The 22,048-nt window shown below is 43.8% G+C and overlaps 1 protein-coding gene across 10 annotated transcripts in view; it reads right to left on the bottom strand.

Annotated features, from left to right (window-relative positions):
- ARID3B (AT-rich interaction domain 3B) overlaps positions 1-22,048 on the bottom strand; it is a 68,240-nt gene that overhangs the window by 32,145 nt on the left and 14,047 nt on the right. For all 10 annotated transcript variants that reach the window (XM_067753462.1, XM_067753444.1, XM_067753471.1 and 7 more), the window contains exons 3-4: positions 3,954-4,025; positions 3,672-3,744 (exon numbers count right to left, since the gene is read on the bottom strand). In XM_067753462.1, the coding sequence (XP_067609563.1) occupies positions 3,672-3,744; positions 3,954-4,025 (145 nt within the window). The remainder of the gene's footprint in view (positions 1-3,671; positions 3,745-3,953; positions 4,026-22,048) is intronic.

The raw sequence follows: 22,048 nt of genomic DNA, 5'->3' as shown, positions 1-22,048 counted from the left end.
AGAGAACTTGGAAGAAACTTCCAGATTGACTCTAACTGAACCTGCGCATTTTATAGATAAGGAAACTGTGGCCCCCAGAAGAGGAAGGATTTGCTCAGGATCGTGGAGAAGGGTGGGATGTTAGCACTGGCTTCACACTCCTCAGTCCAGAGCTCTTTCCCCCTCCGCATGCCTCCCGACAGGCTGCAGCAGCCGTTCCTGAGGCAGGCAGGACACAGGGAGCCCGACTGGGCACTGCCTCGGCCTCTTCTCAGGCGCCTTCTGGGCCGGGTTGTTCTGCTGGTGGGGGAGGGTCACGAGGTGCAAGTCACCCGGTCTGGCCTAGAAACCAAGGTGCCTCGAGCTGAAAGGCCCATCTGCTGCAGTCAATTCACCCAAACATGTTAACAAGCCAGAGAGACCCAGCACAAAGCAGTGGTTACGGCTGGGCCCCTCTCCCACTGGACAGCCGTTTTATCACCTGCAGCTGCAGTCATTTGGGGCCGCCTGCTGTGTCCTGCCACCCTTGGAGCCCGGTCCACTTCCTCTGCAGTGGAGCCTTCCACGTCAAAGCTGCCCAGCCCACTCACAGCTCAGGTGGGCGTCACCGGGCCTTTCAAACTCAGGTTGCTTTCAGTGGTTCCTTTGAAATCTACTGCTTATCCTTCATATTAGCTCTGGAGGATGAGTTGCTGACCCACTGCCAGGGTCTATGAGGCTTCTCCTTGCACCCAGCCAGCTAACAAGATTGGGCTCCTGAGTGTCCCAGACACTCCAATTTGGGAGTGACAAACAAGTCACAAATGTCCGGGGGCCCTTGGTCTCCCCATTCTGTGAAGAGTAAAGACAGCAAGCTTCCCATGGTTAGAAGCGCAAACTGCTCCCAGTCCCCTTGAACTGCCCATTCTAATTTAGACCATCAACCATGAGTTTTCCAGGGAGGAGAACACTGTGATTTTAAAGGGAACAACCTCCACAGTCTCCCTGCCTCAGCCTTCCCTCTTCAGCCCAACTATACACTGTTTGCCACAGCAAACCTCCTGAAAGCACAGCTCTGGCGCTACTTCTCATATGTTAACTTCAATAACTCAGCTATGTCACAGACAGGAGTGCTAACTTCTTGGCCAAACACGGCTCTTCACAGTCTGGTGCCAGCTGATTCATCCAGGCCACAGACAAGGGTTCTTTCAGCCATGCCTGGACCACGTACACCACGCATGCCCCGCGTTTCTGCCTCCACTCTCCCTATGCTGGAGCTACAGCAACTCTCAGGTCCCTACGCTCCAGCCTAGGATGGGGCCCCAGCACCCATCCCTTTGGCACTCAGCCACGGACGGGGAGTTCATCCTATTGCCCGACACGGGCCCTGCCGCCCTCAACATTGCTACCTGAGTGGAGATAAGATGATTTCCCTGAAGAGTTTCTCTGCAGAGGAAATTTTTGATCTTCACCTTCTTTCCTATCCTTCTATTGCCATAGTGGGTTGAAAGGGTTCTGTAAAGTACCCCATATCAGGGGGACAGTTTTGTCCCCCAGGGGACATTTACAATATCTGCAGACATTTTTGGTTATCAAGACTGGGGGGTGCCACCCCCAACAAAGGACTATCCAATCCCCAAAGTCAATATGCTAGAGCTGAGAAACCTTATACTAGAGTAATTAACAAGTAGCAAAACTGACTTGACTATCTCCCTTCTACTGCTGATGCCAGCAAATAGTGAAATACCTAACATAAGTGCTGAAGACAGAAAAAAGATTTACTCAGGGCCTGGATAACCATAAACTGACATGATCAAAGAGAGTTTCTTACTCCTGCTTTGGGTGGAATAGACTAGATGGCAGTCTGGTAGCCCCAGCGCTGTGCAATGGCGGGACACTCAGCACACACTGCTCTCTACTGCTGACCTCCAATCACGGGCCGCTGTCTAACTGTGGGTGGGAGTGAGGTGGGGGAGGGGAAGCTCAGCTTCCCTGCGTGGGGCAGCTGAGTTAGGAAAACCAACAGGACTGCTCCTACAGCAAACACGTCCTGAGCAGCACCCGCCTCCAGGTCTGCCCTGTGCTAGCACTGGGGACTTGGAGAAATGACAAAGTGGCTGTCCTCAAGGAGCGCCTCGTCTAGTGGGGACATATAGAAGTAAACAAACAACTACTGATCTTCACTCTTGGCTAGGCTGATATAACTAAAAATCCTTTTGGGAAGGGAGAAAAACAATAAAGTATCAATAGACTATAAAGCAGTGGAGCCACACTGCTGATTAAAATCTATATTGTTATAGCAGCCCCTCTGAGATGAGATCAGCTCCCGGGTTTGCACCAGCTGGGCCTGTGGAGCTTGTAAATAATTAAAAGGTAATTGGAGGGGGAGACCAAAGTATTAAGTGGATTTCTCTCTCTCAGGGCAACCAGGGAGTTTCATTGCTGCCAGTTACATTATCTTTCGGGATTATATTCTTGTTTTTTACTGACACATGCAGCTCCAGATAACACTTGGAGGAGTAAACTAATTAGAGCTGCTTAGACTGCTTTGATAGGCTTGGGGATGGGGGAAACGGAGACTCAAAACTTTCGACTGCCTTTGTAAGCAAACCAGCAATAATAGGCGTGCTACTAAGAAGGCAATAAGGCTTTGGAAGGTAAAGGAAGGGGACGGAGGGGGAGAGAAAGAGGGATGGGGCTGGTGGGGAGAGGAAGAGGGAGGGAGAGGAGTTAACTCAGCATATTTAGTTGCTGGGGGCTGTCATTATAGCTCAGCCCAGGATAAAGAGGAGGATTTCATTCCCAGGTCTCAATAAAGGAGCTGACACAGAAACCAAGGGATACATGATCAGGCAGGATCCCAGGGAACATGCTGGGAGGAGCAGCTCTCCCTTACAGCTTTGTCCTGAGGTGAAGAAGATGGAGCTACACAGGTTGCAGAGGATCATCTCCTAGAGAGGCTGGGGTTCTGCCCATGCTTCCTGAGGGCTGACCCAGCTGGTGAACCCATTGCTGTGACAGGATACAAAGCCAGGAAGTTGAGTCACTGGGCTCAAGACTCAGACATGCCATCGTCCAAAGTGGAGATGGCTGGGGGTGGGTGGGTAAGAGTGAGAAGGAGAGAAGGACAGGGAAGTGGGAAGGTGCATTTTAAGGCAGATGCCCATGTGCCCTATACTTAAACTGCAGGAACACCCCAACCAAGCCAGTGAATGCAAAAATCAAAGAGCCAATGGATAAGAAAAAAAGAGTTAGCTTTTCCTTTTCGTGGATCATTTCAGATCCTCCCAACAAATCCTGAAGGGCCTCTATTCTTTCACTGGCCCTCCTAAGACTCTGTTAAGCTAGACGCAACAGCAGGAAGCCCCGTATACCAGTTTAAGTGATGTCCAGGACTGCTATAAGCTAAGAAAAAAGTATAATTGAATTTGAAATGACTCCAGACACCAGTTAATCAGAACAGTGACAAAAATAAAGCAGGACCAAATCTGGACGATCATTCCATTCATTTTCTACCCAGGCTCTCTTTGCCCCCTTCAACCTGGTTGTCAATTATTCTGATAAGTATGGGACCAACTGGCAGTAAATGGCTCTCGTCCTCCTGGGCTAAGATGCTGGCACTCTGCAGGGAGGATGGCTAACAGTGACCTGCACACAGTAGGCACTCTATAAATATTCAGTGAATTGAAACGATGAGTAGACTGAACACTCACCTCTCTTCTGCATAAAGACGAAGAGGTCATCCAGGAACTCTTTCCTTTCTGGATCACTGTCCAGTTCATACAGCTGCAATCCCAAAGCCCCCAGGGGAGAAAAAAAACACCACAATGAAAAATTCCATCTTATGCAGGAAGTCTTACACCAGTGATACACAACCATCTGAATGACTACAAATGTGACTCATTGGCCACTTCTATCCTTATTCCTTGGGGATCAGATACAATGACCCACTGCAGAACTGCCCCTTTCGTTATCACAAAGGAAACATTACAGACCTTGGCAAAATCACGGGAGATCTCTCTTCCCCGGCCTCCATCTGCATCATCACTCCAGGCCAAACCACCATTCTAAAGGGGAACAAAGCACAGCGTTCAGAAGGGAGTAGGAAGAGAGTGAGAGAGGGGAAGGCAATCGTTTAGGGTGCAGATGAGGACCCTTAGCAACTGTGCTTTCCTGGCTCACAATGAAAGACTGACGGCTCGAGTAACTGTCCCTGCCACCCTAACAGGGACATCTTGTTTTTATGCTTTCAATTATGGTTCCAAAACCAGAGGGAGTCATGTGGAAGAATCCTCTCCATTTGTTGGAGGGGGGTGGGTGTTACTTATACCTGATAATCCTGGAGGAGGAGGACACAAAGGCCCAGTTTTCTGAGAACCTGCTCAAACCTAGCTCATCTTCTGGGAGCCATCACTCTGAGATGTACCACTTTCCTGCAGGTTCTATACGGCATATGTTTGCATGTTTTATGATGTGTTTGTATATTATATGGTATGTTGTGAAGATACCTAGCCTGGCCTCCCACACAACACTCTAAGTGGAAGATAAAGGGTCAAAGGGAGCAAGACAAAGATCTCGAAGATCTCAAAGATCCTGTGGTCTCTCAGCCAAGCCTCACCACCAGAAACCCTAACTCTAGTGATTAGAACTGCCTAGTGATATGAGGGCCCTCAGGGCCTGAGACTATTCCCAAGGCACAGAGACTCTGTGACACTAGGGTGAAGTTCATTTTCATTAGAGAAGTAATGAAAACCTAAACCTAATTCACTTGATTAGGTCAAACCAACACCATTCAACTGAACAGGAGGAAATGGCAAATATGCTTTTGTTTATGTTCTTGAAATCTGCTTCCCACTTTTATTCAGCTGGGTAACTCTTATTTCTCAAATCAGGCATCATCTGCTATGGGAAGCCTTCCCTTCACACCCAGCTGCACAAGTACTCCGGAAGGACTCTCTGTACATTTCGAGCTTAGAATTTCACATATTATTTTGGAATTATTTGTCATCCCCACATATTGTAGGCTCCTTGAGAGCAGTGTCTTATTCATCTTTGTACCTTTAGCACGCAGCACACTGCCTGACACTTATAAGGCTCCAGTGAATACCTGATGAACTATAATCACTGTTAAAAGGCATTAACCTTTTTTTTGAACCAATTAAGCAGCTCTTCAAAAAATATACAGACAGGGCTTCCCTGGTGGCGCAGTGGTTGAGAGTCCGCCTGCCGATGCAGGGGATACGGGTTCATGCCCCGGTCCGGGAAGATCCCACATGCCTCAGAGAGGCTAGGCCGGTGAGCCATGGCCGCTGAGCCTGCCTGTCCGGAGCCCGTGCTCCGCAACGGGAGAGGCCACAACAGTAAGAGGCCCGCGTACCACAAAAAACAACAACAACAACAACAACAAAAAACAGACATATATATCATACAGAAGAGTCCAAAAGGCCCTCTGCTAGTGGGGAGTATGAAATGTCAGAGCAGAAGTCGCCTGTTCACCTCATCCCACCTGTCAGTGGAGGACCCAGGGATGGGAATGGACACACTGAGACCATCACTCTCTCATTTCTCCCCCAGGAGCAAAGGTGCCCATAGGCACAAGCACACACGTGTGCTACCCAGCTGGCTGGGGTGTGTAAGTGGCTGGGGAGAGACATCTGGGGTTGGGGAGCAGGTTTCTTGGGAGGACATTCTTTGGATTGCTTAAGGATCTCGTAAAATCATGCCAGTAAATGAAAGTGTGCTCTAATTCCATCCTCTCTCTTTAGTAAAGCTTGCCTGAAAGCAGGAGGTTATTCAGTTAAATTCTGGGGCCATACTTTGCTTCCCCTACTCAAAGTGGGCTCTGAGATGTAGACCCAGTTTCTGAGAGCAGCAATTTAGCGCACACAGAGGTAAGTATAACCAAGAGAAGTGACACCCTGTCAGCTGACATGAAACAGGCTACATCAAATTGTTTCCCTGCTTATCTAGTAAAAGACGTGTGTACGGAAGCGCTCAGGAAATGCTATCTGACTGTGCACACATCATCTCCCCAGGCAGATGCTGTAGAAATCTTCCTATAGCACCTTCAGCTCAGGGAGGCCAACAACCAAGCAGGAGGAACACTATTTAAAAAAAAAAAGCTAAAACCCACCCCCACGTTGTAATTACAGTCAACAGAAATCTGGTGTCATCTGCTGGCAACTAGCACAATGAATAATCAAGATGAATTATGCCTGTCAGCTCAGCAAAACCAGACAGAGTTACAGTCCCCTTTCAAAGGCTGCAGTAGGTCACCCTAATGCCCAGTGATTTTGTTTGAGCCAGTAATTCCTGCTGGAAAGTCAATTATCCCTGGGGCCCCTATCAGCTGAAAGACATTTAATGGGGGATCATTGCTGCTTCTGTTATGTCAGCTGTTTACTGTGGCAGCTCAATTCCCAACTCTCTAGCTGGAGATCTGAAGCTGATTCTGTTCACAGGAGGATTCTTTATCGGTCACCAAGAGGGATGAAAACACAGTTTTTTCCTAATCACAGTAACTTCTAGGCATTCTGAATGCTCACTCAGAAACTATTTAACACTCAGTTGGGTGGGGAGGATGGAATCCACAGCCTAGAATCTCAGACAGGGCTTTCCACAGCAGTAAGGGAGTGTAAAAACAAGCACGCCAGTGCCAGTGCCATCACGGGTATGCCTACGTGTGAAAATAAACACCCGAGTGTGAGGGCTCAGCTCCGGAACGGAGGAGAATGCCTTGTAGGAAGGGGATGGGGGTCGTCGTGGCCCCGTGGCTTTCACCAGCTCTGCCCAAATCTCAGCAGAGTCCGAGCAGTGGGATGGTCAGACCGTGCACTAGCCACGGCCCACTAAGTAAGAACCACTCAGATTCAAAATCTGCTTAGAGACAGGATTTTAGCTTGACACGCAGTACGTCAGTGACCACAGAGGACAGGGAGACTTGTCAGAACAGGACGGAAATAGGACACTACATTCTTTGAGCAATTCCACTGTTTGACCCATTACACAGATAGGAGTGTCAGCTACTATTTAAAGAAAACACAGGAAAAGAGCTGCCCAGGAGCGGAGGTGTTTTCTTTCGTCCAAGGCAAAATTGGGCCATTATACAATTTAAAACATTCAGATGGGGCTGATGGGGAAATGTCCACTCTCTTTGCATTACTTTGTTTTGAGGCAATTAAACTTCAACCCTGATTCACAGGATCTTCTGGCTGAGGTGAGAGTAGTTCCTAAGCCCTGCGCACCCTTCCCCGTCTAGCTGGAATGCTGTTTCCTCCGTGCAGCCTCTCTGCCCACCAGTGTCTTTCTCCTCTGGGCTGTGTCACCTCATGTTCTGGTTATTGTGCCCCTGCTTGTGTCCCCAGTCTGTAAGCACCCTGTCAGGGTATCCCCAGCCCCCAGCACACAAAAAGCACTGACACATCTGCTCAGAGACAGGGATGGGCTCCCCCGTGGGACCTCCAACCCCACAACTCCTATTTTCCCCTCCTCCTTTCATTGGGAGGATTACAGCCTTCAGCAGTTATTTTCTTGGCTCTTAACTCTGATCAACTGCTGTATAACACAGCTCACTTATGCACTTCAAGTTTATGTGCAGGTTTCTTGGCCTATCATCGGGGTGTGGGTGTGCCTGCTAGAAAGTTATCAGCTCAGAAATGATTGAATTTCTTGAATGTAGAATGTGCCTGATTGAGACTGTAGTGGTGGAGGAAAGGAGGGAGTGGTAGAAGCAAGTGTGGGGAAAACGCACCCCACTCAACAGTTTAGAGATCAAGAGGGGTCCCCAAGACTAGCGCTTCAGTTGAAGGGTCGCCACGTGCAAGTCCACCAGCCGGGGGAAGAGGCTTTGTTCCCTGTGGGCAGCAGGCAGCAGCATTCAACCGCCGAGTAACGTGTGGGATCAACAGTAGCCAGAGCGGCCGCTCACTGCCATTTACGACCTTCTCAGCCTCTCCTACTTGAGAGCTAGATTTAACGGCTTTGATCTCACCAGGAGCTCACAGGAAACTGACAGTTTGTTCCCAAATACCCACCCACGGCTAGCTTTGGCTGCCATACCCACATTCAGCTCATTTTCCCCAGGGAGGCCACCGGGTGTTTTGCCTGTAAATCTCTCAAAATTGGTAGTGAAAGAAGGCTGGGGAAAGAAGAAAGCGGAGCAGGAAGCTAGTGTTTGTGCATCTTCTGTGTAACAAGGACTAGACTGGGAGCTTACCAACATTTTCTCCCTTAATTCTACAATGTAGAGGTGCTTATTTGGAGATAGGAAAACAAAGGCTCAAAGAGTAGGTTAGTTACCTTTCCTACAGTCTCAGAGCTCCCAAGTGGTAGCGTCAGCATTAAAACCCAGGTCTGCCTGGCTCTCTGTTACACCACCCTGCCTCGTGGGTGGAAAGAACAGTAGAGAGTGTTCTGGGTGGGGACATCAGGAAGGGAGAAAGGGAGGAAAAGAAGAATAATGTCCTCTGTACACAGAATGTCTACAAATGCCAAGTCTTGGCCTTGGACGGCTCTATCAATGGGAGATTCTTTTGCTCCTTGATTTTTCTCACTGGCTTCATCTGGGAGGTGCAGCCCAACAGAAAACCAGCCCTCACACAGCATCTGCCCAGGAGACTTATCTGGGGCTACTGGGGGTACTGGAATAAGAACTGCTAATCTTTGGGCTTCCCTGGTGGCGTAGTGGTTGAGAGTCCGCCTGCCAATGCAGGGGACACGGGTTTGTGCCCCGGTCCGGGAAGATCCCACATGCCGCAGAGCGGCTGGGCCCGTGAGCCATGGCCGCTGAGCCTGCACGTCCGGAGCCTGTGCTCTGCAACGGGAGAGGCCACAACACTGAGAGGCCCGCGTACAGCAAAGGAAAAAAAAAACAAAAACTGCTAACCTTTTACCACTACCTCCACAGAACATCCTGGCTAAGAGGAGCCCCCACATTCCTCTCAGAAGGGAGACAGACAGACAGACAGACAAGTGGTTATGCCTCTTAGGGGACTAGAAGAATATGGCACCTAGCACGGCCAGCATGCAAATAAAAGGCCTTGAAAAAACAACAAATCGAAGTCTAATCTGACTGCTACTCAAAATTTAAATAGTGCTTCCTCAACACCTCAACCCTGGAAGGGGAAATGTAGTCACTATCCTTGAAAACCTAAAAGGCTGCCTTGTGGAAGAGGAAGCAGGGTTGTCTTTTTTTTTTTTTTTCCCTTTTCCTTTTTTCTCTAAAGCCCCAGAGGGCAGAACTAGAGTCACTGAGCAAAAGTTAACAGGGAGAAGATTTCAGGTCGATTAGAAGAAAGACTTCTAACAATCAGAACTGCCCAATAATGGAGTGGGACTTCGCAGGAGGTGGGCAGCTTCCTGTCCCTAGATGACCATCTGTCTGGGATGTCATGGTGTGGATTCCAACATGAGATAGGACTGGATGAGAGGGCCCCTAGGGGCCCTTTCTGTCCTGAGAAGCAAAGAGCCTAGGACAAATTCATTCAATGCTGATTTCCTGAGAACCCACCCCAGTTAGAGCATTGTGCAAGCTGCTGAGAAGAATTACCCACTCTCCCCAAAAAGTGGTTCCCACCACCAGGAGTTTTACCACAGAGTTGGAAAAACAAGCTGAACACACACAGCACTTAATAGATAGAGCAAGTCAAAGTACCAAAACACAAAGTGCCCAGGAGGTGGAAGAAAGGAGGCGGCCCAGAGGTGGAGATGAAGCTGGCCTGGAAGAATGGGCTGAGAGATTTACAGTCTCAATGAGCATGGAGTGGGGGATAAACAAGGCATGTTTTGGCAGGGAGGATGCAAGTCTGAATAGTTAACGTGGAAACGGGCTGTGAAATGCCTTGAATACCAGGAGGAAATTTAAACTCTGAACTGTGAAGAGGGGGGAGGCGGTGGATGTTTTCTGAACAGAAAAATAAATGATTAAATCAGTGTTTTAGATGATTTTAATGACCCATTTTTGTTGGAAAATACATAATATATACATACAAATGTATATAGGCCCCTAATCGGATTGGAATCATGGGGGATTTTCACTTTTCAATTTTTTCATTACATCCATTCACATACAAACATCTGATCACTAGTATATACTAGATACTGTGAAAGGTTCTGAGGGAAAAAGAACAAGACAGATAAGAACTTCTGACTTCTTGGAAGTTACAGTCTAATGGAGAGGGAGAGAGAGACGATTTAAAAAACTGTTTATTTTTTCTAGATTAACGTCTGAATCATTTGTCAAGACCCATCACTGGCTTCTTCCCCACCCCCTGCAACAAAGAAAATTCGGACTGCACTGAAATTACAGAATAGTTTAGTGAACTGACACAATCACAATATAAGAGAGCAATATGACTCTTCATTTAATAAAATATATTTTTAATGCTCCTCAGTAATGATTTACAACGTTAACATATTACTTTTGTAAACGGTATGGAAGATTTCAGAGGGAAAGCCAGAACTGGGGCTGGCCAGCTATGCAGTAGCCCACGCTGATAATCTGGGTTGGGGGTGGGGAAAGCAGTAGAACCAGGGAGAAATGACTGTCTTAAGAAGCAGCCAAGTCAGAGAATCAACCGGATCTGGACTGAGGGGATGAAAGAGAAAGAGAAGGATGAATCTGAATCGTATCGTGAGAAAGGTATGTTCTGATGAAAATGGAGAGACGCTGGGCAGGGGATCAAGCAGGAGGTCTTTGAGCACTAATGAAAATAGATCACTGTCTCCGGGGTTGCATCAGGGGTGACAAGAACAATCCCACAGCCCTGGAGGACGCCAGGTTATGGCAACTGGCAGCAGCAAGAGCCAAAGGCTTATTGCCAAACTTCCAGTGAGAAGAGAGACATTTAACCAGCATCTCCTGACCCAAGAAAGGTACCTTGGGCTTTTTTACTGGAATTTGAAAAAAAGGCCCAACCAGACCACGCCTCTAAGATCTTAGGAGCCAGTACTGCATTCCTTAGAGCTGTACCTCCCCAGAGACAGGAGCGCCTGACTTTAAAAGCAATTAAGTATCTAGGCTATTTTAGGATTACTCCTTGACCACCTGGAATATCTTATTAAAGCACAGCTCAGATGTCCAAAGCAATTTTAGTTCCCATTCCTCACTCCTCCCCAAGGCAAGAGTTAACCCCTTCCTTCAGGTTTAAAGCGCAGAGGCTAAGCTACTAACTCTTCACTTGAGCTCCCCATATTCTGAAACCGCTCAGAAACTGCCCCATCCTTAGAACACCATCACACACACCACAACTTTTATAGAGATTCTTGAGTGTTCTCTGAAGACACAAACATTCATGTGTTTCCTTTCCGTCTACTCTCCATAATCTAATAGATTCTGAATCCCACCCAAGGTTCGGATCTGGGCAAATTCCTGGGACTTGAACCTCAAAGTAGTCATTAGCTAAATCACTAGACTTCAAAGGGCTGATCCCAAGCTCATGGATATCAGTTAATAACTTTGAAATACGAAGTGTAACAAAAGTATTCAGGCTGAAAAGTGCTGTTGTTAGTATTGTTATTATTTTTTTAATAAGCAACACATAAACTACCTTTTCTTTGGCTACACCTGTGGCTCTGTAGGTATTATCTATACCACATTTGTGACTATCCTACTACTGGACGGGTTGATGATGTTGTAATGTTAAAAGTCCAATTCCCAGATCTCAGGAGGAAGAAAAGAAAAACATCTCTGCCCTCCCCCCAGTTTTAAATGAGACATGCACAAGGGGGTAATGGGCAGGATTATAGGAGAATCCTAAAAGGAGAGGGGAGCCCCAGGAAGTAAAACAGATACTGTTATAAGCAACACTGTTGGACTACAAAACCCTCCTGATAAGATCAGGATTACTGCTCTTAGCTCAATCGCTCAGGCCTTGGAAGCACTAGAGTTATAATTATCAGATGCACACCTTCCGCTGTCAGGTAACTTTAGCAGGAACCAGAAAGTGCCTCCCCACCTCTTACAAGCAACAAAGATCAATTCAAACTCGGTGGCTTGGAAAGAGCCAAGGGACACTTTTCTGATTAAGCAGTAGAAAGGAGGAAGGGTGGGGGAGGGGAGAGAGGGTGGCAGTCCAACCTTTCCATCTAGGCATATAATCACTCCATGCAATAATCAAGAAGACTGCCCAGAAATGGGGTGTTTCTACAAAAGGAGGAAGAAAAACTAAAATGCACTGTTGGTGATGAGGACACCTCTATGCCAAAGAGTGAAGTGGCCCAGCCAAGTCTAAGTCTGAGCGCCACAGAGGAAAGTCCCAGCTCCTTTTATCTGCAGAATTCGAGCTGGCAGCACTGCTTATTCCAGCCTGTGAACTACCTACCACATGAACATCCATAATGGTTGCTGACATCACTTCATACCACAGAGCTCAGAAAGCCAGAGCTCGAGAGCTCAGCTCAGCCATAGCTGAGCTGAGTGGGAGAACACCTCATCTGACCTTCGTCTGAGAAGAGAAGTCAAGAAACCTGCCCGAAGTTGGTGCTTCAGAAAACTGTCATCAAACTTTTTTCTTCAAACTACATATTTTAAATGTATAGGAAGGACACTTTTTTTTTTTTTTTCGGTACGTGGGCCTCTCACTGTTGTGGCCTCTCCCGTTGCGGAGCACAGGCTCCGGACGGGCAGGCTCAGCGGCCATGGCTCACAGGCCTAGCTGCTCCGCGGCATGTGGGATCCTCCCGGACCGGGGCACGAATCCGCGCCACCAGGGAAGCCCCATCATAGCATTTTTAAAAAAGGTGTTCTTCCGGGCTTCCCTGGTGGTGCGGCGGTTGAGAGTCCACCTGCCGATGCAGGGGACACGGGTTCGTGCCCCGGTCCGGGAGGATCCCACATGCCGCGGAGCGGCTGGGCCCGTGAGCCATGGCCGCTGAGCCTGCGTGTCCGGAGGCTGTGCTCCGCAACGGGAGAGGCCACAACAGTGAGAGGCCCACGTACCAAAAAAAAAAAAAATGCTATGATGAATTATTTTATAAAGTAAAAAAAATTTTTCAAGTGTGGGATTCCACAGAGAAAGTCTCCTCAGGCAGAACACACAGGTGCACTTTGTGTTTCGAGTCAGCCCCGTTTACAACTTTGAGAGCGTCTCCTAGGGCTTCTCCCAACCCCACAGCCCCACACCCTGGGGGACAGCACTACGGTATACACATTCCAACTCTGAGGCCAGCTGCCCCTGTGCTGCCCACTGCCTCACCCAGGCTAAGTCTCTCTCATACAGAGACAGTAACTTACTCCTCTGTGAGGCTTGTGCACCTGGCACAGGGCCTGGCAGATGGTAGGGGCTCAAATAAATATCAGTACCTGAAGAACAAGCCACAGGAATGAACTTAGGAGAACTGCTGCGGGCTAACTGATGAATTTGGGTGGGGGGGGGAATCACATACTGAAAAGCAGGTGGACTTCAAGTTCTAAAACACAACTTCATAAAAGGGATCTAGAAGGCAATATAAGCCATTTCCTAAAGAAAACAGTTTAATGTTGAGGTTCAAGAGGATACACAGAGGAGAGTGCACCCCCTCTCCCGGGCTGGCAAAGAAGGAGCCCGTCATTCATACGTAAAATTAGAAAAGCTTTACAAAAATGACAATATTCAATGATAACAAGGATTGGGGCAATGGGATCTCCTATATTCCCATAGGGAAATATTAAAATACCATGACCTTTTCTGAAAGTCACTTGCCTTAAAATACCCATCACAATAAAAACAACAGCAGCAGCAACAACCAATAATAATTGAATACTTAACCACGTGCCAGGACCTATCCGTGTTTTACGTGCATTAAACAGTTAAAACCTCAGCACAATGCTCTGAGGTGGGTACTATTATTACCCTCATTTTTCAGATGAGAAAACCAAGGAACAAGGAAGACACAAGGAAGTGACTTGAAGAAGGCTGCAAAGTGATCCAAGAGTGTCAAGTTGAGAATCAAATGCAGGCAGTGCACCTTCAAGTCCCTGCTTGTAACTGCCTTACTTTCTTAGTCTCTCCTGATCTTGTAATTCTGTGCTATGAATCTACCTGAAAGAAGCAACTAGAAATATAGGACGATTGTATTTTTAATAGCAAAAAATTACAATAGCCTAAAGGTGTGACAACAAGGGCACAGGCAACACATGAAGGTGCTATCCACATGACAGAACACTGTGCAGCCATTTAACACTGCCTTTTAAAAGAGTTTGATCCCTACTTCACATCCTTCCCATTAATTCAAGATGGAGTTAATATCTACATATAAAAAATACAACCATAAAATAATAACTATATATATTTTATAATATTGGGGATGGGAGGGCCTTTTTAAGTATGACAGAAACCATCAAGGGAAAAAAATCAATAGATTTAGCAACATCAAAAATTTAAAATTTAAACTACCTGATGAAAGAACTAAAATCAAGTTGAAAGATCAACAAGTGTGAAAAATACTTGAAACACAAAGACAAGGATCTATGCAAAAGAGCTACTACATATCAATAAGAAAAAGATAACAGAATAGAAAGCCGGGTAAAGGCAACAAAAACCCAACATACCAAAACTCATGGAATGCAGCAAAAGCAGTATTAGGAGAGAAGTTTATAGTAGTAATAAAAGTCTACATTAAAAAACAAGAAAGATGTCAAATAAACAACCTAACTATACTTCAAGGAACTAGAAAAAGAAGACCAAACGAAGTCCAAAGTTAGCAGAAGGAAAGAAATAATAAAGATTAGAGCAGAAATAAACAAAACAGAGAACAGAAAAACATCAACGAAACTAACAGTTGGTTTTTTGAAAAGATGAACAAAATTGACAAACCTTTAGCTAAACTAAGAAAAAAAGAGAAGACAAATTCGGAAATGAAAGAGGAAACATTACAACAATGCCACAGAAATAAAAAGGATTATAAGAGACTACTGTGAACAATTATATGCAAGCAAACTGGATAGTCTAGAAGAAATGGATAATTCTCAGAAACTTACAACCTACCAAGACCGAATCATGAAGAAACAGAAAATGTGAAGAGACCTATAACTAGTAAGGAGACTGAATCAGTAATCAAAAACCCCACAACAAAGAAAAGCCCTGGAACAGATGGCTTCACAAGTAAATTCTGCCAAACATTTAAAGAATTAAAACACCAATCCTTCCCAAACTCTTCCCAAAAATTGAAGAGGAGGGAATACTTCTAAACTTATTTTATGAGGCCAGCACTACCCTGATACCAAAGCCAAAAAATGCCACTACAAGAAAACTACCTGATGAATACAGATGTAAAATCCTTAATAAACTATTAGCAAACCACATTTGAGAGCACATTAAAAGGATCATATACCATGACCAAGCAGGATTGATCCCTGGGATGCAAGGATGATTCAACATACAAAAATCAATCAATGTGCTATACCACATTAACAGAACAAAGGATAAAAATCACGATTATCTCAATAGATGCAGAAAAAGAATCTGACAAAATTTAACACCCTTCCATGATAAAAATACTCAACAAACTAGGAAAAGAATCATGGCCTCAACATTTTAAAGGCCATATATGAAAAGTCTTCAGCTAACATCATACTCAATGGTGAAAAACTAAAAGCTCTTCCTCTAAGAACAGGAACAAGGCAAGGATGCCTACTCTTACCACTTCTATTCAACATAGTACTGGAAGCCCTAGCTAGACCAATTAGGCAAAAAAAAGAAGTAAAAAGGCATCCAAACTGGAAAGGAAAAAATAAAATTACCTCTGTTGGCAGATGACATGCACTTATATGTAGAAAACTCTAAAGATTACACACACACAACATACACACAAACTGTTAGATCTAATAAACGAATTCCGGAAAGTTACAGGATACAAAATCAACATACAAAAATCAGTTTTGTTTCTGTACATTAACAACAGACAACCTGAGAAGGAAATTAGGAAAAACAATCCCATTTACAATAGAATCAAATAGAACAAAATACCTAGCAATAAATCTAACTTAGGAAATGAAAGATTTGTACATTGAAAACTACAAAACATTACTGAAAGAAAACAAAGAAGATACAGATAAATGGAAAGACATGTTCATGGATTGGATTGGAAGAACTGAATATTGTTAGAATGTCCATGCTACCCAAAAGTGATCTGTAGATTCAACGCAATCCCTATCAAAATCCCAAGGGCACTTCTTAACAGAAAGAGAAAAAACAATTCTAAAATTCTTATGGAACCATAAAGGACCCCCAATAGCTAAAACAATCTTGAGAAAGATGAACAAATCTGAGGCCTCACACTTCCTAATTTCAAAACATATTACAGTAATCAAAACAGTATGGTATGAGCATAAAGACAGACAAATAGACCAATGGAACAGCATACGGAGCCCAGCAATAAACCCACGTACATACAGTCAGCTGATCTTTGACAGGATGCCAAGAATACGCAATGGGGAAATGACAGTCTCTTCAACAAATGGTGTTGGGAAGACTGGATATCCACATGCAAAGAATGAAAATGGATCCTATTTTACACCACACATAAAAAATCAAGTCAAAATGATTAAAGACTTGGGACTTTCCTGGCGGTCCAGTGGTTAAGACCTTGCCTTCCAATGTGTGGGGTGTGGGTTTGATCCCTGGTCGGGGAGCTAAGATCCCATATGCCTCATGGCCAAAAAACCAACATATAAAACAGAAGCAATATTGTAACAAATTCAACAAAGACTTTAAAAAATGGTCCACATCAAAAAATCTTAAGGAAAAAAAAAAAAAAAAGATTAAAGACTTAAACGTAAGACCTGAAACTGTAAAGCTCCTGGAAGAAAATATAGGATGAAAGCTTCATGACATTAGTTTTGGCAATGAGCTCTTAGATATGACACCAAAAGTACAGCCAACAAAAGCAAAAATAGACAAATGCGACTACATCAAAGTAAAGAGCTTTTGCACAGTAAAGGAGATAAAGGAGATAGAGTGAAAAGGAAACCTAGAGAGTGGGATAAAATACCTGCAAACCATACATCTGATAAGGGATTAATATCCAAAAGATATAAGGAACTCCTACAACTTGACAGCAAAAAACCAATAACCCAAGTAAAAAGTGGGCAAAAGACTTGAATAGATATTTGTCCACAGAAGACACACAAATAGCCAATATGTATATGAAAAGATGCTTAACATCACTAATCATCAGGGAAATGCAAATTGAAAGCACAAGATATCACTTTGCATCTGCTAGGAGGGCCATTATAAAAAACAAACTAACAAAAAGCTAGAAATTAACAAGTATTGAAGAGGATGTGGAGAAACTGGAATCCTTGTACACTGTTGGTGGGAAAGAGTCTAGAGATTTCTGAAAAAATAAAAAATAGAACTACCATATGATACAGCAATATTCACTTCTGGGTATTTAATCAAAAGAACTGGAGTCAGGATCTTGAAGAGATATCTGTACTCTCATGCTCATTGCAGCACCATTCACAATAATCAAGATATAGAGTCAACCTAAGTGTCCATCAATGATCAATGGATAAAGAAAATGTGGTTTATACACACTATGGAATATTATTCAGTCACAAAAAAGGACATTCTGCAATATGTGATAACATGGATGAACCTGGAGGGCATTATGCTAAATAATGTAAACATGTCAATAAAAATTTAAATAAATGTAAATAAAGTGAAATAAGCCACTCCCATTTATATGAAGTATCTAAAGTAGGTAAACTCACTGAAGCAGTAAGTATAATGGTGGTTGCCAGGGGCTGAGGGGAGAGGGATGGGAAATGGGAAGCTGCTGTTCAATGGGTATAAGTTTCAGTCATGCAAAATGGAAAAGTTCTAAAGATCTACTGTACAACATTATGCTTACAGTTAATACTGTGAACTATACACGTAATACTTTGTTAGAGTAAATCTCATGTGCTTTTCACAGTTAAAAAAAGAAAGAAAAATGGGCAAAGGCTACAAGCAGGTTAAGTCACAGAACAAACACAAAAGGTAAATAAACATATGAAAAGATAGTAATATACATATACCCTCTGATACAGCAAATTCAACTTCTAGAATAATCTATCCTACCATAGAAATACAGACAGAATGGCAAAGGGTCAAATGACATCTACAAAGATAGTTTGTATTTATGCTAAACACACATACTCTCACACATTCTTTGACTACACATTAAATAGGTAAATATACAGAAACAGCCACAGAAGCTGATTCATGCCTAACTGTGGCCTTCTCTGGGATGGGAGGGAGCAGAGTAGGCAACAGAACACTACAATATGTTTTAAAACTGTAAGTTTTCACTCTGTATTTTCCTATATTGTTTCAATTTTTCATGAGCATCTACTCATATTACTTATATAATTTTGAGATATTTGAGTAGATATTGATCTACTCACATTACTTATATAATTTTGAGATATGAAATGTTTATATCTCATTTATTTATAAACATTAATAAATGTTTATAAACATTTATTAATGTTTATAAAAACATTAATAAATAAATCTTTATAAACACGCATCAAAGTACAGTCATAATACTGAGTAAAAAAGTTGTAAAACTCCTGAATAAAAAAGTAAGTTGTTAAAAACAAGCAAATGTATTTGTGAAAAGAAAAAGCTCTAAAAAGGTATAGGCCAAACTGTTAACAACAATGACCTGTGGAAAGTAAGGCCGACTTTTACTTTACACATTTCTGTACTTTAAAAATTATTTGAGTCAATATAACTTCGGTATTATGTTTTTTAAAAATTAAACTATTTTAAAATAACACTTTAAAATAATAAACACTTTATAAAAATTGCTCATGGGCTGTTAGGTAATAAAGGTTGGGCACAAAAATAAAACCCAAAAAATATGTCTGTAATAGGCATTTAAAACAAAACACAAAGGAAATACAAGAAAATGTTTACATTTACACCTAAGTTATATGGTTGTGGTGATTATATTTTCTTCTTTACAAATTTTTATATTCTCTAAAATGAGTCTGAATTACTTGGAAAATCAGAAAAAATACAGTTACTTTTAGAGTAATGAAACCACTGAGAAAAGATTATCCTTGCCCTGCTCTCTCTGGAATAGGAAGAGGAGAGGCATGGAGGCAGAAGTCGGACCACCTGTGTTCATAGCCCAGCTTTCCAACTCCGAGACCACAAGCAGCCCATTTCACCCTTCTTTCCTCATCTGTAAAATAAAACAAACATGTAAAGGGGGGATAATATCAGGGCTTACTTCACACAACTCATTGAAATAAGGCAAATATCCAGCACAGGAGAGATTTTAAAAAGTCCAAGCTATTAAAAATCAAAAACAAACAAGCAAAAAACCAAAGTAGCAAACAGAATCATGAGCGAAGATAGTCTGATGTGGAGCAACTCTACCACCTCCCCGTCTCCAAAGAAAACCTCACTAGACATGCTAGATAAAATTTAACACTCCACACCCCTTACACACATAGCTAAGCTTGAAACCAAGAGCCCACAGTGCCAGAAACAAAAAGGAAGGAATCAGAGAGCAGTGAGCAGGCACCGAAGCTGAAGGGCTCAAGGGAAAAGGGACCTAGATATAGTTTTTAACAGCTGAGGGCTGAGGACTGGGGATTTAATCACCCCTATGGGAGAAGAGTCCAGGCTGCAGGCCTCCTGCATGCCAGGAACCAGAGCTGAGATAAATGCATAAAGCCAGAGGCCAGGAAGGACTACGCTTCCACCCTCCCATGAACTAGGGCCTAAAAAACTGCCCACCAACCTGGAGAAGAAGTGACGAACATTGCCATCTGCTAGGGTCCACATGGAAAAAGAGGGTCCATAAGAAATGGAAACCCAGGCTCTCACCAGGTACAAATGTAAACTCCAAATTCATACCCCAAACCAATGGCAACCAGCTAAACTTGTAGGGCCCCAGCAGGGGAGAAAACAAAGCTCCCCTTAGGAATGCTTCCATAATCCAAAACACATGGGACTCCCATGGAAACAAATCCCAACTCAAAATAGGATTACACTGAAAAACAAAAACAAACCACTGCAAGAGGAAACAAACCATCAAAGGGGAGAGTAACATGACACAAGGATAACTTGCACCCCAAGAATTAGAGGTAATAATAAAATAATCGAAAAGCACCTTTAATTTTTTTTTTTATCAAAGTATAGTTGATTTACAATGTTGTGCCAATCTCTACTGTACAGCAAAGTGACTCAGTTATACACATACACACATTCTAAAAGCATCTTTAAAACAAGCATGTTGCGGCTTCCCTGGTGGTGCAGTGGTTGAGACTCCTCCTGACGATGCAGGGGACACAGATTCATGCCCTGGTCCGGGAGGATCCCACATGCTGCAGAGTGGCTGGGTCCGTGAACCATGGCCACTGAGCCTGGGCGTCTGGAGCCTGTGCTCCGCAACAGGAGAGGCCATAACAGTGAGAGGCCCACGTACCGCAAAAAAATAAAAACCAAGCATGTTTAGGGCTTCCCTGGTGGCTCAGTGGTTAAGAATCCACCTGCCAATGCAGGGGACACAGGTTCGAGCCATGGTCCAGCAAGATCCCACATGCCGTGGAGCAACTAAGCCTGTGTGCCACAACTACAGAGCCTGTGTGCTCTAGAGCCCGCAAGCCATAACTACTGAGCCCACATGCTACAACTACCGAAGCCCACGCACCTAGAGCCCATGCTCTGCAACAAGAGAAGCCACCATGACAAGAAGCCTGCGCACTGCAATGAAGAGGAGCCCCTGCTCGCCGCAACTAGAAAAAGCCCACGTGCAGCAACAAAGACCCAACACAGCCAAAAATAAATAAATAAAATAAATAAATTTATTTAAAAAAAAAAAAACAAGCATGTTTAAACAATAGCAGAATGTTGGTCGGTAACTGCTAAAAGCTGGGCAAAGGACACAGGTGGTTCATTACCATTCTCTTCTTTTGTATATATGAAATTCCCATAATAAAGAGTTTTAACAAGTCCATATAAAGTTTTTTAAAAGTTAAAGATGTTCAGGGCTTCCCTGGTGGCACAGTGGTTGAGAGTCCGCCTGCCGATGCAGGGGACACGGGTTCGTGCCCCAGTCCGGGAAGATCCCACATGCCGCAGAGCGGCTGGGCCCGTTGGCCATGGCCACTGAGCCTGCATGTCTGGAGCCTGTGTTCTGCAATGGGAGGGGCCACAACAGTGAGAGGCCTCTGTACCGCAAAAAAAAAAAAAAAGTTAAAGATGTTCAAAGAGCTAAAGGAAAAAATAGAAACCATATGTTAAGAAGAGGCAGATTTTTTAAAACTAAAAAAGAACAGATATTAAAACACAATATTAAGATAAACTTTTTTCAAAGTGATTAAGTAGTATAGACAGAGCTGAAGAGAGAATTAGAAACTGGAAAACAGAATATGAAAATATTCCAGAATGCAGGAGAAAGACATAAAGAGATAAGGTTATAAAAGAAAGGATACAAAGAAGGCTAAATGAGAAGGTTCAAATACTTCTGTTACAATAGTGGTCAAGGGACTTCCCTGGTGGTCCAGTGGTTAAGAGTCTGCCTTCCAGTGCAGGGGACATGGGTTTGATCCCTGGTCAGGGAACTAAGATCCCACATGCTGTGGGACAACTAAGCCCACAGGGTGCAACTACTGAGCCCACGCACTCTGGAGCCCGCAAACACCACAACTAGAGAGAGGCCTGCGTGCCGCAACGAAGAGCCCGTGTGCCGCAACTAAGACCCAACACAGCCAAATAAATAAATATTTTTTAAAGAGAAAAAAAAAAAGGAACAGTGGTCAAGGAAAAATAGCAGCCAAGAAAAAAAATGACACAAATCAGGCTGAAGGAGCAGATCAAGGCCCAAGTGGGGTAAATAAAAATATGTTCAAACCCAGAACACTAGTACAAGTGCAAAATAGCAGAGTCAGTAAAAATTTTAAAGCCACGAAAGAGGAAAAAAAGATTCACAACAGTGACAATTAAACTGATAATAGACTTCTCAAGAGCAAAAATAGTTGCTAGGAGACAAATGGGATCATATCCTCAAAGCGTTAAGATGAATAATGGTCAATCTAGAATCTAAAGCTGTGAACAATCGTACAAGAATAAGGGCAAGATAAAGAAAGACATACATTTATTTTTATTTT

The sequence above is a fragment of the Pseudorca crassidens genome, chromosome 1, assembly GCF_039906515.1.
Source record: "Pseudorca crassidens isolate mPseCra1 chromosome 1, mPseCra1.hap1, whole genome shotgun sequence".
NCBI classification, from domain to species: domain Eukaryota; kingdom Metazoa; phylum Chordata; class Mammalia; order Artiodactyla; family Delphinidae; genus Pseudorca; species Pseudorca crassidens.
The sequence above is the reverse complement of the archived record's forward strand: the minus strand, read 5'-3'. Positions and strand labels throughout refer to the sequence as shown.